This window comes from Protomyctophum parallelum (assembly GCF_964188405.1).
Source record: "Protomyctophum parallelum genome assembly, chromosome: 15".
NCBI classification, from domain to species: domain Eukaryota; kingdom Metazoa; phylum Chordata; class Actinopteri; order Myctophiformes; family Myctophidae; genus Protomyctophum; species Protomyctophum parallelum.
Window position 1 is genome coordinate 38,400,321 of NC_139710.1, and position 17,320 is coordinate 38,417,640.

The following is a 17,320-nucleotide window of genomic DNA, read 5'->3' on the forward strand; positions in this document are numbered from 1 at the left end:
GTTGTTGGCTCACTGGAAATACTCTTGTTTGCACCAGTGGGTCTCACTAAAGTGTTCTTGAGTGGGTTCCAGATGGCCCCGTAGTGACAAATGGAACCATTTTATACACTTTTGGGGGTCCTCCCTTGAAATTAAAGTTAAGAGAACCGCCGTACACTAAATGGAGCCCCGAGCCTTAACCCATTTGGGGCGGGAACCCCTTTTGGTGTTAGCATTATGCTATGCTTTAGCTATTGAAGCTCATAGCGCGCCACCGAGTGGCTCGCTACGAGCTTGTAGGTCTGCTATTTTTGAAAAATCGTTAAAATGTGCCTCAAATCTTTCAGAAAATGTAAATTTCGATGTCAGGTCTAAATGGGTTAATTAGTATCATCGGTAACACCTGAAGGTTGAAGGAAGCATAGGGAAGCGTCCCCCCTGGGAGTAGGAGGAGTCATGGGGTGTGCATGGGGAGCCCAGTCTGTCTGGTTCGTTGTGGCTGTCCTAACGTTGTGTTGGTCTCTCATCCAGTCCACCCCGCTCCACCTGGCAGCCGGCTACAACCGCGTCCGCATCGTGCAGCTCCTCCTACAACATGGCGCCGACGTCCACGCCAAAGACAAAGGGTAAGGTTTGGCTCTTTTTGTGGCGGTGGAAAGTGGAAAGTGCTTTTACTGTACTGTACTTGAGTACAATTTTGAGGTATTTGTAAGGGCTTTCCGATCATTTTGATTTTGAATCGATACCGATTTCCCCCCCCCCCCCGATCCGATATTTATATTTTCATAGAACACGTTTATGCCATATCACAATACTACAATATCCAAAAATTGCAGCCCTTATCCACTAATATCAAGATATGGATATAATATTGATACTAGGAATGTCCCGATGTTTTTTCTTTTTTGCTGCCGATCCTAAAATGACGTGATCGGTCCCGATTTGAAGCCACGTGAGGACCATGGCTATTTGATGAGGCGTGTGAGGCTTATGTCACTATAACCACTGACCTGTCTTCCATCCGCAGGGGCCTGGTTCCTCTTCAAATGCCTGTTCTTATGTCACTATAACCACTGACCTGTCTTCTAACCACTGACCTGTCTTCCATCCGCAGGGGCCTGGTTCCTCTTCAAATGCCTGTTCTTATGTCACTATAACCACTGACCTGTCTTCTAACCACTGACCTGTCTTCCATCCGCAGGGGCCTGGTTCCTCTTCACAATGCCTGTTCCTATGGTCACTTTGAGGTCACCGAGCTTCTTCTCAAAGTAAGAACAAACATAATGAATTTAATTAAAAAAACAAGCACAGTTTTTAAGACGAACATTCTAGCCATGACAGTGCAGCCCACCTCTACAGGCTGAGCTCTACAACAAAAGAAACTAGACTAAAATGTTAGGAAGGGACTAGTGGGCAAGGGATCCAGTATAAGTAATTTTACAATTGGTTGCATGCTGAAAATAGCCAAAAAACTACACTGACTCACTGTGTGTGTGTGTGTTCAGCACGGAGCCTGTGTCAACGCCATGGACCTGTGGCAGTTCACGCCGCTCCACGAGGCGGCATCCAAGAACCGCGTGGAGGTGTGCTCCTTGCTGCTGAGCCACGGGGCCGACCCCACCCTGCTCAACTGTCACAGCAAGAGTGCCGTGGACATGGCGCCCACGCCGGAGCTCAAGGAGAGACTCACCTGTGAGTGTGCACACGCAAACACGCACGCACACACACAGCACCCAAACCGGAGCTCAAGGAGAGGCTCACCTGTGAGTGTGTGTACACGTGCACACGCACGCACACACACGACTTGGCACCCACGCCGGAGCTCAAGGGGAGACTCACCTGTGAGTGTGTGTACGCGCACACACACACGCACACAAACATTCAAACTCCCACGGCACCCATGCCGCAGCTCAAGGAGAGACTCACCTGTGAGTGTATGTACGCACTCACACTCGCACACACACACACACACTATCACTCACACGGCACCCATGCCGCAGCGCAAGGAGAGGCTCACCTGTGTGGATATAATATTGGGATGTTCCGGTAATCACTCTGCTCTTCTCTCCTGTGACACACAGATGAGTTCAAAGGTCACTCGCTGCTCCAGGCCGCACGAGAGGCTGACATGGCGAAGGTGAAGAAGACCCTGGCTCTGGAGATCATCAGCTTCAAGCACCCCCAGACCAACGAGACCGCTCTGGTAAGATGAGAATGAGAAAAAAACAACTTGCCTAAAAAAACGCTGATTAGCCTTGACGTCGGTCAAAAGTCATGTCCGCTGTGCTTTGAGTGGCAATCGGGGCAAAACGCTCTCGACAGAACACTATATAGACCATTCTCTAGAGGCCCGTCGGGTCGTAACGCCAACGGCCCCGGGTCGGCTGAGCCAACTTCGCAACGTTCGACACGGCAACTCGCTCGCTCTGGGTGGTGTCTCACGTGCCTCCGCCGCAGTTCATATATTTTAGGTCTAGTCCGCAGTTGTATGCCGAGAGGCACTTTACGTTCCACGTTGGCCACAGAAGCGGTGGCGCGGTTATGAGCACAACCCATGTAGGATTTAGAATGTCGGGTCATAGATGGGTCATAGCTCACTGACATCACAGGTTAATGCAACTACAGTAAACTCCTGTCAAAGGCAAAACTAAAGTGTGTGTGTGTGTGTGTGTTGTTGTTGAACTGCGGCGCAAACCACAGAAAAACTAAAACATATGTGACACCATGTTGTTTTTGTGTATTGCAGCACTGTGCAGTAGCTTCCCCTCACCCCAAACGGAAACAGGTCACAGAGCTGCTCTTGCGTAAAGGTGCCAACATCAATGAGAAGAACAAAGAGTAAGACCATCTACTGAATTATGTTTTTATTTACTTTCTTGAAAGAGAGAGAGAAATTTGGCCGTTTTTTTTTTGTTAAGGAAAACCGAGCAGGTAAAAATGTATTCCAAGAAAAAACATGTTGTATTTCTCATCACTTTACTTGTCTCGTCTCTGTAGCTTCATGACTCCACTGCATGTCGCTGCAGAGCGCGCTCATAACGACATCCTGGAGGTCCTGCAGAAACATGGTGCTAAGGTAGGCTTCTTCAATTCATCTATGTAGAAACATGGTGCTAAGGTAGGCTTCTTCAATTCATCTATGTAGAAACATGGTGCAAAGGTACTGGCTTCTTAAATTCATCTATGTAGAAACATGGTGCAAAGGTACTGGCTTCTTCAATTCAATTCAATTCAATTTTATTATAGTGTCAAATCACAACAAGTTGTCTCAAGACACTTTACAACCAACAAAGTTCCACCCAGAGCAAGCAATATTGCGAATTTGCGACAATGGTAACGAAAAACTCCCCTTAACTCCCCCGAAAAACTCCCCTTAAATTCATCTATATAGAAACATGGTGCTAAAGTACTGGCTTCTTAAATTCATCTATGTTGGAAAAACAAGGCCTCAAAGCGTCTTAAAATGCCACCGACGGGTAAAATCACCTCAGCTTTCCTACTCTTTGTATAAATGACACGGTTCTAAGTAGAGTGGACTGCTCAGTTGCCGGTAAGCAATGTGGGTTTAAGTGCCATGCTCAAGTGCTCCTTGGTGGTTTATACATGTATTACATATTTGGGGGATGGGATTATAATTTCTTCCTCGGACAGGAATGAAAAGTCAACGTGACTGGGCGGGAGAGGGAATAACATCAATTGGCTCCATTATATTAACAATAACTGTTCCTTGTGCCATATCTTTTGAAGTAAAACTGCATGAAACACAGTAATCTAAAATGAACACAAAATCCATTGCCTTTCTTAATGAAATTAATTACCCATTCAAACTAAAATACAACGGGATGGGAGTGGGAGTCATTTTGAGGGGGAGCGGGATGTGGTCGGGAGCCTTTTTTCTTTCTTTTTGTCATTTTTATCCCACGATTTTGCAACCTATTTTTAATGTCAATTTTCTAATGTAATCCCGGCTGTACACTTCCTCTGCCAATCTGGGGGGGGGGGGCGGACTGACCTCATGCTTCCTTCTATACATGAGGAGTCCAAGCTGCTTCTTTTCACCCAACAAGGGGAGAGTTTACCCGGACGGACTTAGCGCGTGGAAGGAACACGTTATTCTGACCAGTTTCTTTCCCCTCCATCAGGCGCCTCGGCTGGCCAGGGGGAGGTAGTTTAGAGACCAGGATTACTGCATGTTTTTTTGTAAGGCCCTTTCACCAACCCCACCTCGGGTATGGGCACTGATGAGTCTGAAGTCATTCTACCATGAGTGAGGCGGGATGGGATTATTATTTTTCTGTTTTTACTCTGGCCCGGGTTTTTTGCGGGATGGGATTTATTTTCTGTGGGAGTGGGATGGGATGGGAGTGAAAATCCACTCCCATGTCCGTCCGTCTCTAGAATTGGCTATATGTTTGCTTGGATCAGTGTTGTTTTCATCGACTAAAACTATGACAAAAATGTTCGTCAACTACCTTTTTCCCTGACGAATGAAAACTAAGCTATGATGCCTAAAACTAAGACTAAATATATTGACAATTTCGTCAACAAATTCAAACTAGACTAAAATGTTAGGAAGGGACTAGTGGACAAGAAATCCAGTATAACTCATTTTACATTTGGCTGCACTTTTTCAGCAAGTGTAAAATCAGCCATTAAGATGGCATCAAGGCCCGCCGAAAGACATTTCAGTCGACTAAATCAACTGTAGATTTAGTCGACTAAAATCTCACAATATTTAGTCGACTAAAACTAGACTAAACACTAAAACATTCCAGGTGACCCAAAATGTGACCAAAACTAAATGAAAACTATTCAAGAGACTTATGACTGAAACAAAAAATCAATCAATTTTCTGTCAAAAACAACACATGGCTTGGATATTGCCCTGACGTGGCCCCTCCTCCGCCCTCCCTCCCTCTCCCAGGTGAACGCGGTGGACACGTTGGGCCAGACGCCGCTCCACCGGGCGGCGCTGGCGGGCCACATCCAGACGTGCCGTCTGCTGCTGAGCTACGGTGCCGACCCGTCCATCGTCTCCCTGCAGGGCTTCACCGCCGCGCAGATGGGCAACGAGGCCGTGCAACAGATCCTCAACGGTAAACTAGGGCATTAAGCAACTAGTTGACTAGTAAATCCACTAGTCGACCTTGTTGGTACTAGTTTTTTATTTTTTCCCGATTTTGTAGACATAATGGGTAACAACTAGTCGGCTAGTAAACTAGGCAACTAGTGAAAATTACTAAAAGTGAATGCCCTACGGTAAACCATGGCAGCTGGGCTGTGTGCGAGCTTTCTGGCTCTATGCACACTCGCAGCAGCCATCTTGAAAGAACACAACACAGGTGTTGCCGATGATACTAATGAAGGCTTTGTTCCATTCTGGTCAAACAGGATAACTGGAAACACTCTTGCTACACCAGTGGGTCTCAAAGTGTCCTTGAGTGGGTTCCAAATGGCCCGTACGGGCGTATAACTCTGAGAGTTAATGAAACCAAATTTGTACACTCTCAGAGTTATGGGGGTCCTTGAAATTAAAAAGTTTGAGAACCACTGCACACTAAATGGAACAGAGCCTTAATTAGTATCACCAGTAACACCTGTGAGGGAAGTAGGTAGTGTTGTTCTGTGTGCATAGAGCCCATTGCACATCATTTGATTGTTTATAACATTTTTTATTAGATTATTCCTGTATTAAAAGTAACGGTTAAGGCAAACAACATAGCCTGCTATGATGGGTTTTCACTATGCAAAAATATGACATTTCATAGAATAGTCGGGGCTTATGGTTACCCTGTGTTTACTCTTTCCTCTTGTATCTCTCCCCGTTTGCTTAGAAAACGTTCCCACGCGCAACTCTGATGTGGACTACCGATTCTTAGAAGCAGCCAAAGCTGGCGATCTGGACACAGTGCAGGTAAGACGGGAAAATCTGGTCTGGACACTTTTTCCCCACCCCTGCCCTGTTTGCATGAATCCGCGGAGCGCTGCCCTGGTGTCAAACGGCTCTCATTACCAGAGAGATAGTACGGTAGACGCCTCCTTCGGCTCTTGGGCTGTGTCTACACAAGCGAGGGCAAGCTTTACACGTTGGCGCTCCACTAGTCTCGCGTAGCCAGACAACTATTGCGAGAGGCAACAGTCTGGCAATGCGAAACTACAGTGCTTCACAGAAGCTTCCACGTGCGTCACAGAGCGGACGTTTGGGTCTGTCAAGTCGCGGAAAAGACTCACTGTGACTGGCCAGTAGTCACTTGAGTGGCAGTGTGGCGTGGCGTATCGTGCCTTCCGCACTTCCGCCGCACTTCTGCCCTCACGTCGATTCACGCCAATCTACAGTATGTTCATTACTGCCGCTTGACACCAAAGTTATGGCAGCCGCTCCGCGGATTAGTCTCTATATATCTATTTATAATCTGATGTCAGAATTCAATAGTTTCTCTCACAATCCTTTGTCTGTTTTGTCTCTCTCATGCCTTTGTCTTAAAGGTATATTCAGTGATTTCACTTAACCCCCTGAATGCCAAGACTACGTCAAGCCCATAGACTGCCATGTTAATTGACGTAGTAAATCAACAAATCCCTCCAAGCCAATGACGTTATCTGCGTAGTATACGTACTGCCCTGTCAGTACGTCTTTTTATAACAAAATATTGCAATTGTTTGACATTCTTTTAATTATTTTTATGTAATCTACCAAAAACCGGCCGAAACCCGCGCGATCGTGCACTATCGTGCAAAAAATGTGATATTTTGGGATGTTCCTGGCCGTTTTTAAGCTTAATCTGACTAAGTTATGACAAAGCTAATGTTAGTTTAGCAATCCGGACGGCCAAGCTATAAGCTAGTGGTCAAATTAGCTTCCTTTGTTTACCTCGTTTGACAGGAAGTGATTTAGCCAGATTTAACACTTTTGTCAAAATCAGAATAATGGAACGTTACTGCCATCAAGTGGAACTTCTGGGTATTACTTTGAAATCGAAAGTAAAACGTGATGTATTGTATTTAGATCGCTGATCCCTCTTATTGCATTAAAATGACGAATTAAGAAATGGGGCATTGGCCAGCATTGGCCAGATTTGGCGACTTTTTGAATGGCAATCGAAAAATGTGAGATATGACCACAATGTCACGAAATGTCTCATTTTATAGCTCCAAGTCACTACTTTACAATGAAAAAATAATTATGATTATAGCTTGTTCCATCGTTTACTTATAAGCTTTTTAGTAGACCTTGGTTTCAGTGATAAGTCAAACCAAGGTGTACTAAAGTGCTTATAAGTAAACGAAGGAACATGCTAGGAACATATTTTTTTTTTCGGTGTAAACTAGAGATGTGCAGCTTTAAAATGAGATATTTCGTGACATTGTGGTCATATCGCACATTATTCTATAGTCATTCAAAAAGTCAGCCAAAGTTGGCCTAAGGCACAATAAGATGATATTAAGGGTGGCCATAAGAGGGTTAATTCAAATATCACTTATTTTTTTGTTTTGTTGCGATAATCCTCCCTACTATAGAGTGTGCTGGCCATATAAGGAGTTCCTTCCTGTCCCCAGTTAACCCCTGGGGGTCAAAAAACCTTAGGTTTCGTTTTTGACTCTCTATCCTGATTGGACGAAAGGCTGGGTCCCACAGCCAAAAACGAAACCTACGGTTTTTTGAGTGAAATCACTGAATATACCTTTAACCCATTCTGGGCAGGAACCCCTGTTGGTGTTTCAAGCAATATGTTATACTTTAGCTATTTAAAAATAGCAGATCTACAAGCTCATAGCTCACAACCGAGTGGCACGCTACAAGCTTGTAGGTCTGCTATTTTTGAAAAATCGTTAAAATGTGGCGCAAATCATTGAATATATATTTCAGAGCGAACATTTTTAACTAAAGTATTTGCTTCTGGGGGGTCCCTGGAACTACATATTTTGAGATGGGGGTCCGTGGCCCAATAGAGAGAATTCTGGGGGTCCTTGACATGAAAAAGGTTAAGCACCACTGGCATACAAACATAGGTTTTTCAGAATGTGATATGGTTTGAAATATTCTCTGACGTCATTGTAACTTAAGACTACAAGGACGTTGTATCGTGTCTGAGCCTTGCTCTTCATAAGCATTAGTCACTTGTAATATTAGTAATTAGATCTATTTGCAAGGCATTCTGGATAGCAGATCTGATAAAACCCTAGACCGCAATTAGGGATGTCCCGTTCCCGTTTATACATTTTTTTTAGCTCCCGATCCGATTCCGATCATTTGGCGTGTCTGCCGATACGTCATTTTCCCCCGATCCGATATTTATATTTTTTATAGAACACGCTTATCGAAGGAGGTGCTGACTGCAGGAGATAAAACTATGACTGAGAGAGGAGAGAGGCCACACAGCTCGTAGTCACGAGGCCATCAAAGTTTTTTTTTTCTCCAACGTTTCGGCAACTTGTTGCTGAAACGTTGGCACCATATCCACCATGCACCATATCCAGTCTTAATGTCATGATAATATTGATACTAAGGATGCCGTTACTAATGTTGTTTTTATTTCTCCCACGTTGTCTCACTCGACCCGCCCGCGGCAGCAACTGTGCACGCCCCAGAACGTCAACTGTCGGGACCTGGAGGGACGTCACTCCACGCCGCTGCACTTTGCGGCGGGCTACAACCGCGTGGCGGTGGTGGAGTACCTGCTGCACCACGGAGCCGACGTTCACGCCAAAGACAAGGGGTGAGTACGTCTGCACTGAACGTACACGCTAAAGACGAGGGGTGGGTCCGTCTGTACTTTACATAGTATGTCCTCTTCCCCCAGTGGGCTGGTGCCTCTACATAATGCCTGTTCCTAATCCTATGTCCTCTTCTCCCAGTGGGCTGGTGCCTCTACATAATGCCTGTTCCTATGGCCACTACGAGGTGGCAGAGCTGCTGGTCAGACACGGAGCCTCGGTCAACGTGGCTGACCTGTGGAAGTTCACCCCCCTTCACGAGGCTGCAGCCAAAGGCAAATATGAGATCTGCAAACTGCTGCTGAAGGTGAGCTTTTCACTGCTATGCAGGTGCTGTATGCAAACGAAAAACACAGGACATGATATCAAAACCGATTGCATCGCTCCACAGCCTGTTTTGCCGACGAGACCGAAAATCTTAAAACGTTGATAACTCTTGAGTTTTGTTTTGGCTACATTTAGCAGAAGTTTCTCTTAAGAGATTGCTACAGCCACATCCGGGATAACATCCGGTCCGTCTGTAAAAGTGCTCCGCTACTATAAATCGCTGGGCGCTATGATTTAATGGATTAAATAATCCCGGGGGTTCGGGGTGTTAACTATGAGTTGTTTGTGTGTGTGTGTTCTCATTCCACAGCACGGAGCGGACCCCACTAAGAAGAACCGCGATGGGAACATGCCTCTGGACATGGTGAAGGACGGCGACACAGACATCCAGGACCTTCTGCGAGGCGACGCTGCTCTGCTGGACGCCGCCAAGAAGGGCTGCCTGGCCCGCGTCCAGAAGCTCTGCTCCCCAGAGAACATCAACTGCAGAGACACCCAGGGGCGCAACTCCACACCGCTGCATCTAGCAGGTATGTTAACCAAGGCTTGTTCCTCATGACGTACGCGCGGTAGGTTTGTAGAAAAGGGGTAGTGGACAGTTAAGATCCCTGTCTGGCGTATGATCAGATCCCACCCCAAGCATCTATCCCCTGCCTCTGTTCATATCAAATATATACCTAACCTACCTATGGTCAAGTGCCGTAACCCATTTTGACGTGAGATCAGATTCTAAAAATGTATTCTACATCATGACACTTTTCTGAAAAAGCTATGTTTCTATGTCAGTCGTTCTTCGATTTTTCAAAAATAGCAGACCTACAAACTCGTAGCACGCCACTCGGTGGCGCGCTATGAGCTTGTAGATCTGCTATTTTTCAATAGCTAAACCATAACATGATGCTAACACCAAAAGGGGTTCCCACCCCAAAATAAGTTAAAAGCTAATTCCGTGAGTGCTGGTTTTCTTCTCCGTTTAACATATCAAATCTCTGCCCACTCTTTTATATGGAACTGCATACAGTATTTTCAGATGGGGGTCATTTACAGATAATTCTGGGGGTCCTTGACATGAAAAAGGTTGAGCACCACTGACATAGAAACATAGGTTTTTCAGAAAACTGTCATGATTTAGAAGACTTAAAAAAAATAGAATCAGCCTCCGGTCTAAATGGGTTAAAATAATAAATACAAATTGACCATTATGACGATTATGCCAAAAATGATTGCGATTACCTCAAATAATTAATAGACGATGATGACGACAGCCCCAGTGAAAATGTGTCTCTGTTCTGGTCGTCTCTAGCTGGCTACAACAACCTGGAGGTGGCCGAGTACCTGCTGGAGCATGGAGCTGACGTCAACGCCCAGGACAAAGGAGGCCTCATCCCTCTGCACAACGCAGCCTCCTATGGGGTCAGTCAGTCACACTATATGTTACATCCCTCTGTCTGCACAACGCAGCCTCCTATGGGGTCAGTCAGTCACACTATGTTACATCCCTCTGTCTGCACAACGCAGCCTCCTATGGGGTCAGTCAGTCACACTATGTTACATCCCTCTGTCTGCACAACGCAGCCTCTTATGGGGTCAGTCAGTCACACTATGTTACATCCCTCTGTCTGCACAACGCAGCCTCCTATGGGGTCAGTCACACTATGGTACATCCCTCTGCACAACGCAGCCTCCTATAGGGTCAGTCACACTATGTTACATCCCTCTGTCTGCACAACGCAGCCTCCTATAGGGTCAGTCACACTATGGTACATCCCTCTGTCTGCACAACGCAGCCTCCTATAGGGTCAGTCACACTATGTTACATCCCTCTGTCTGCACAACGCAGCCTCCTATAGGGTCAGTCACACTATGGTACATCCCTCTGTCTGCACAACGCAGCCTCCTATAGGGTCAGTCACACTATGTTACATCCCTCTGCACAACGCAGCCTCCTATGGGGTCAGTCAGTCACACTATGTTACATCCCTCTGTCTGCACAACGCAGCCTCTTATGGGGTCAGTCACACTATGGTACATCACTCTGTCTGCACAACGCAGCCTCTTATGGGGTCAGTCACACTATGTTACATCCCTCTGTCTGCACAACGCAGCCTCCTATGGGGTCAGTCACACTATGTTACATCCCTCTGTCTGCACAACGCAGCCTCTTATGGGGTCAGTCACACTATGGTACATCCCTCTGTCTGCACAACGCAGCCTCCCATGGGGTCAGTCACACTATGTTACATCCCTCTGTCTGCACAATGCAGCCTCCTATGGGGTCAGTCAGTCACACTATGGTACATCCCTCTGTCTGCACAATGCAGCCTCCTATGGGGTCAGTCACACTATGGTACATCCCTCTGTCTGCTCAACGCAGCCTCCTATGGGGTCAGTCTAGTCACACTATGGTACATCATTCCGTTGGTTTCTGTTAATATTTCCTCGTCCATCTCTCCCCGCAGCACGTGGATATCGCAGCTCTGCTGATCAAGTACAACACGTGTGTGAACGCCACGGACAAGTGGGCGTTCACGCCGCTCCACGAGGCGGCGCAGAAGGGTCGTACCCAGCTGTGTGCCCTGCTGCTGGCGCACGGCGCCGACCCCACCATGAAGAACCAGGAAGGCCAGACGGCCCTGGACCTCGCCACGGTAAGGCCCTGGCGCGCCGCAGAAAATTTAGATTTTTTTTGTTTCTTGAATAGTTTTCATTTAGTTTTAGTCACATTCACCTGGAATGTTTTAGTGGTAGTCTAGTTTTGTCGACTATATAGCACAAGATTTTAGTCAACTAAATCTACGGTTGATTTAGGACAAGATGTGTTTTGGCAGGCCTTGATGACTGTTTTTTTCACTTTCACAAAATTGCCGATCTACAAGCGTTGACATGAAATTGAAACAAACAACCCCCTGTGTGTGTGTGTGTGTGTGTGTGTGTGTGTGTGTGTGTGTGTGTGTGTATAGGCCGACGACATCCGTGCCCTGCTGATGGACGCCATGCCCCCCGACGCCCTGCCCAGCTGCTTCAAGCCCCAGGCCACGGTGGTCAGCGCGGCGTCGGTCATCTCCCCGGCATCCACGCCCTCCTGCCTGTCGGCCGCCAGCAGCATAGACAACCTGTCGGGGCCGCTCGGCGAGCTGGCCGCCGCTGGGGGCGCCGGGGCCTCCGGGGTCGCGGACGGAGCCACGGGAACCGACCGCAAGGAAGGGGAAAGTACGTGTGTTTTGGGATTTTTTGTGGTATTATTATTATTAACCCATTTAGACCCGAGAAAAGATTCTACAAAAGCCTTCAGTTTTCTGGAAAAAACCTACACTATGTTTCTATGTCGGTGTAATTTAAATTGGCCCCCGGACCCCAATCTCAAAATGTTGTCTATGTAGTTCCAGGGACTTCCTAGAAACAAAGATTTGAGTTAAAAACATTCGCTGTGAAAGAATATATATTCAAAGATTTGCGCCACATTTTCAAAAATAGCAGACCTACAAACTCGTAGCGCGGCACTCTGTGCCGCTTGTAGATCTGCTATTTTTCAATAGCTAAAGCATAACATAATGCTTAAAACACCAAAAGGGGGTTCCCGCAATCCCGCGATTAGACGATTATGTAATAATTGTGAACAACCCTAAATGTTTAGGTGTGATTGTTTTTTTGTTTGTTTTTTACCCCTTGCTCATTATTGAAGTGATCCTTGGTGTTTGTTAAGGTTCTTTGTCCTGGTACTGATGTCTTTAACACTTGTTGTGCCATGTTTGTTGTTCTAGTGGCGATGCTGGACATGAACATCAGTCAGTTCCTGAAGAGTCTGGGCCTGGAGCACCTCAGGGACATCTTTGAGAGGGAACAGGTCCGAAAACCAAACGCACCTCATCTGTACCTACCGCACTGTACCCTACCCCTACCACTGAACCAAACGCACCTCATCTGTGCCTACCGCACTGTACCCTACCCCTACCACTGAACCAAACGCACCTCATCTGTGCCTACCGCACTGTACCCTACCCCTACCACTGAACCAAATGCACCTCATCTGTGCCTACCACACTGTACCCTACCCCTACCACTGAACCAAACGCACCTCATCTGTGCCTACCGCACTGTACCCTACCCCTACCACTGAACCAAATGCACCTCATCTGTGCCTACCGCACTGTACCCTACCACTGAACCAAACGCACCTCATCTGTGCCTACCACACTGTACCCTACCCCTACCACTGAACCAAACGCACCTCATATGTTCCTACCGCACTGTACCCTACCCCTACCACTGAACCAAACGCACCTCATCTGTGCCTACCGCACTGTACCCTACCCCTACCACTGAACCAAACGCACCTCATCTGTGCCTACCGCACTGTACCCTACCCCTACCACTGAACCAAATGCACCTCATCTGTGCCGACAATACATCACCCTACCACAGACTGAATTCTTCAATCAATGCTGCTTTTGTCGCAATATAAGAAATCAAATTTTTTATTTAAGCACGGACCCCAATATTTGATACCATGCCGTGATTCATGTACTTTTCGCCAGATCTCTCTTGCAAAATATTTTAATATATATAATATTTTAGCCTTGGTGAGAGCGGCCTGGTTAAATGTTAAGCGGCCTGGTTATATCTGCATGCGTATCAATCCGTTCTTGGTGAGGACTGTCCGGCCAATTGGACTTCAGACATGCCGTGTGCGTCTTTGAAGACTAGAGGGGAGTGCAGTACCCTGTGCCAAGTCGGTCGGATCAGTGGTTCTCCAAATCTTATATATTAAAACCCAATTAGTCTTCCGGCCTCCCGAGTACTCCTGACACTGGTCAGAGGTACACAGGCTATTGCATAACTGAAATTATACAACAGGTCGTTTCGAGGAAGCAATCTGATTGGTTGAAACAGCCTTCTAGCTGTGGTTCAAACAAGCACCACTCCACACCTAATCAAAACAAAGAATTCAGCTGCTCTGTTCTCCCAGAGCGCAGCAAACTCGGTGGCTAGGCTAGCTAGTTTTTTGGGACATTTGTGGTCGATTTTCTTAGTTTTAAGGGTAACTGTTGTATAATTGCAATATTACACTTGAGGGGGTGGTTTAACGTCATTAATGCGCTTAATTAATTCACTTCTGCATAAACCACCTCCTCTCGTGTAATATTGCTTAATTCTGACGGGCATCGCACTAGTATAAGAAAGTCAACAGTGAATGAATATTACATTACAATACAGTTTTTGTTAAATAGCATTTTAGATCCCCCCCCCCTCTCCAATTCCTGTTAACTATACTCTGTCCATCTGTCTTGTTTTTGGCAGAAAATTTTGATTTTAGTTTTAGTCATAGTCTCATTAGTTTCTCATAGTTTTCATTTAGTTCTAGTCACAATTCCATCACCTGGAATGTTTTAGTGTTTAGTCTAGTTTTAGTCGACTAAATATCATAAGATTTTAGTCGACCAAATCTACAGTTTATTTTGTTTAACAAAATGTATTCGTTTTTATTTGTTGACGAAATTGTCAGTATATTTAGTCTCAGCTTTAGTCATCGTAGCTTAGTTTTCATTCAGTTTCCATTTAGTTTTCTTCCGTGGAAAAAAAGGTAGTCGACGGAAACATTTTTCATCTTTTTAGTCGACGAAATCAACTGCTGTTGCGTCGACTAAAACTGCATCCTCTTCCAGATCACCCTGGACGTGCTGGTGGACATGGGCCACGAGGAGCTCAAGGAGATCGGGATCAACGCATACGGCCACCGGCACAAACTCATCAAGGGCGTCGAGAGACTGCTGGGCGGTCAACAAGGTGAAGAACGCCCCAGTGTTGTTTTTGGCAGCAGCTTTTAGTTTTAGTCATAGTCTAATGAATAGTTTTCATTTAGTTTTAGTCACATTTTAGTCACCTGGAATGTTTTATTGTTAGTCTAGTTTTAGTCGCCTAAATGCGACACGTTTTGAGCTTGAAGATCAGCTATTTTTGCTACACCAGTAATATGCGTGGACCTCTGGAGTGAGTGTGGAAATATAGTGGCCCTCTCCATCATCAAAGTTGCCCACCTCAAGGTTAAAAGAGGTCATGCTGTGATGCTGTTTTACAGATTACAGTGGCATGTTTGTTCACATTCATGCAGTCCCACATAGACGGTCAGCTTAGTCATCCACAATGTGAGGACCTGTAATGTCATGCCCTACTTTTTCCCCCCCTATTCATTTAGTCATTAACCCATTTAGACCCGACATTTTTTAAATGTCTTCAAAATCCTGACAGTTTTCTGAAAAACCCTTATGTTTCTATATCAGTGGTTCTCAATATTTCATAAAAATGATACAGTATGTAATATTGATTGATATGATTCTGAATCCATTCCAAAAACACTCCTTGGCTAAAAAACGGCCATAGCCGCCATCACAAATGTGATGAGGTCAGCACAAATGTAATGAGGTCGGCACATTTGGGCAAGTAGCTATAGCCGAATTTAGGCCAAGGACTTTTAGTGCAAAACTAATGCTTGGAATGGATTCAGAATCATGAAAACCCCCTAGTTTGACATGTCACATACTACTTAAAGCAGGGATGGGCAACTTTGACGATGGCGAGGGCCAATATATTTCCACACTCACTCCAGAGGGCCACAGTGCATATTACTGTCGTAGCAAAAATAGCCGATCTACAAGCTCAAAACGCGTCGCAATGCGTCGCGTTTTGAGCTTGTAGATCAGCTATTTTTTGCTATATTTGAATTGAAAACCTGAGTACTTTTTTGCTATTTTTGAATTGGAATCCTGAAAAGTTACCTTTTTATTGAAATTTCAAATCTACCTAGTTATAGTTATGTTAACTTTATGAACTGTTAACATAACTACATTGGACACAAAAGACAATAACATTTTAATACTAGTCATTAAGTACTAGTCATGAAGTAATTAAAGCAGGTTTGGAATTGCAACAGCTGAAATCAATACTATATCAGTATTCTGATATTAACATGCAGGCCGCATTAAGTGAAGGTGGGGGCCGCATGTGGCCCCCGGGCCGCCAGTTGCCCACCCCTGACTTAAAGCCTAATGAAATTTGGAAAATGTTGCCTTATATTGGTTGTCTTTGGTGTGGTATACAAAAATGGCCATAACTTTATTTTGCGATGTTTCCGGCAGAGCAGGCCTTTCATTCTGTGGACCTTAATGACCAAATTAATAGAAAAAACACAAATAAAAAGTACGGGTTAAAGCTTTTGGACCTGTGGCCCCTCGACTATCTGGTAGCTGTCTCGAAAAGCCTACAGTCTTCTAAGCTCCTCTGTGGCATTTTAAGGCCGTAGGGATTCTGTGTCGTCCGCGGGGGAAGTGAAAAACTTTGCTTTTTTTAAATTATTAACTTTTTAACCACAAATCCACCATTTCTTGAATGTACCTGTGTTTCCCTCCCTCAGGTGCCAACCCATACCTGACATTCCACTGTGCCAGCCAGGGCACCATTCTTATCGACCTCGCCACTGATGATAAGGAGTGCCAATCTGTTGAAGAGGAGGTTAGTTGAATTAAGGTGCTATTTACACGAGGATGGTGTTCATAGAAAATGGCAAAGTACCGTTGCGTTCTCATTTTTTCTTACCCTTTACACGAGAACGCACACGTTATGCTATAATGTGCTATTATGCTATAATGTCGCTAGGTGGCGATAACGGGCTGCCAAATAGACAGGTCACCCACGTACAAGAAGAAGAACCCCTTCACGCAAGCTTGCGGCTCCGTCTTTTTGGCAAATCTAGAACTTCCTGTTTGAGAGCTAGCAATTAAGACATCCGGTTGCTTTCAGAATAAAAGTGTCGTTAATTAAATAATGATTACATTACATTATTAGTATTATTATTACATTACAGCTATTGTAAAGACACACATTATGTTTCTGTGTAAAAATAAGTAATTAAATAACACAGAAACATAATGTGTGTCTTATAGCATCATTTAAATGCTTAATTTGTAGTTTTAATGTGCAAATTAAACTTTTTTTCAATACTCTAGAGGATACTCTTATTTTGAAGAGATGGTCTTAAATTTGCTAGCTTAGATTTGCCAAAAAACAGTGCCGCGCAACACTGCTCTGGGCTGACACTGACAGGCAAAAGCGCCACGGGATGGTATATATTTTATAATACATTAGGCTACATAAACGCTGCTGCTGCCGCCTATCACAAGGCTTTTTATTTACATCATGGTTTTACATTCACCATCGCTGATGAGCAGCACTTTGTAGGCGAGGAGGGAGGCTTGTTCAGGAACTCCATTATATCATAATTATATGGCTCTCCATCAATGTAATA

General features: G+C 45.2%; 1 protein-coding gene across 4 annotated transcripts in view; it reads left to right on the top strand.

Annotated features, from left to right (window-relative positions):
* LOC310872571 (poly [ADP-ribose] polymerase tankyrase-1-like) overlaps window positions 1-17,320 on the top strand; it is a 43,046-nt gene that overhangs the window by 16,775 nt on the left and 8,951 nt on the right. For all 4 annotated transcript variants that reach the window (XM_083784552.1, XM_083784553.1, XM_083784554.1 and 1 more), the window contains 17 exons: window positions 511-605; window positions 1,181-1,247; window positions 1,485-1,671; window positions 2,061-2,182; window positions 2,726-2,817; window positions 2,977-3,055; window positions 4,904-5,075; window positions 5,814-5,893; window positions 8,551-8,696; window positions 8,836-9,001; window positions 9,332-9,551; window positions 10,325-10,434; window positions 11,481-11,669; window positions 11,982-12,231; window positions 12,783-12,865; window positions 14,685-14,805; window positions 16,430-16,527. In XM_083784552.1, coding sequence (XP_083640678.1) covers window positions 511-605; window positions 1,181-1,247; window positions 1,485-1,671; window positions 2,061-2,182; window positions 2,726-2,817; window positions 2,977-3,055; window positions 4,904-5,075; window positions 5,814-5,893; window positions 8,551-8,696; window positions 8,836-9,001; window positions 9,332-9,551; window positions 10,325-10,434; window positions 11,481-11,669; window positions 11,982-12,231; window positions 12,783-12,865; window positions 14,685-14,805; window positions 16,430-16,527 — 2,277 coding nt within the window. The remainder of the gene's footprint in view (window positions 1-510; window positions 606-1,180; window positions 1,248-1,484; window positions 1,672-2,060; window positions 2,183-2,725; window positions 2,818-2,976; window positions 3,056-4,903; window positions 5,076-5,813; window positions 5,894-8,550; window positions 8,697-8,835; window positions 9,002-9,331; window positions 9,552-10,324; window positions 10,435-11,480; window positions 11,670-11,981; window positions 12,232-12,782; window positions 12,866-14,684; window positions 14,806-16,429; window positions 16,528-17,320) is intronic.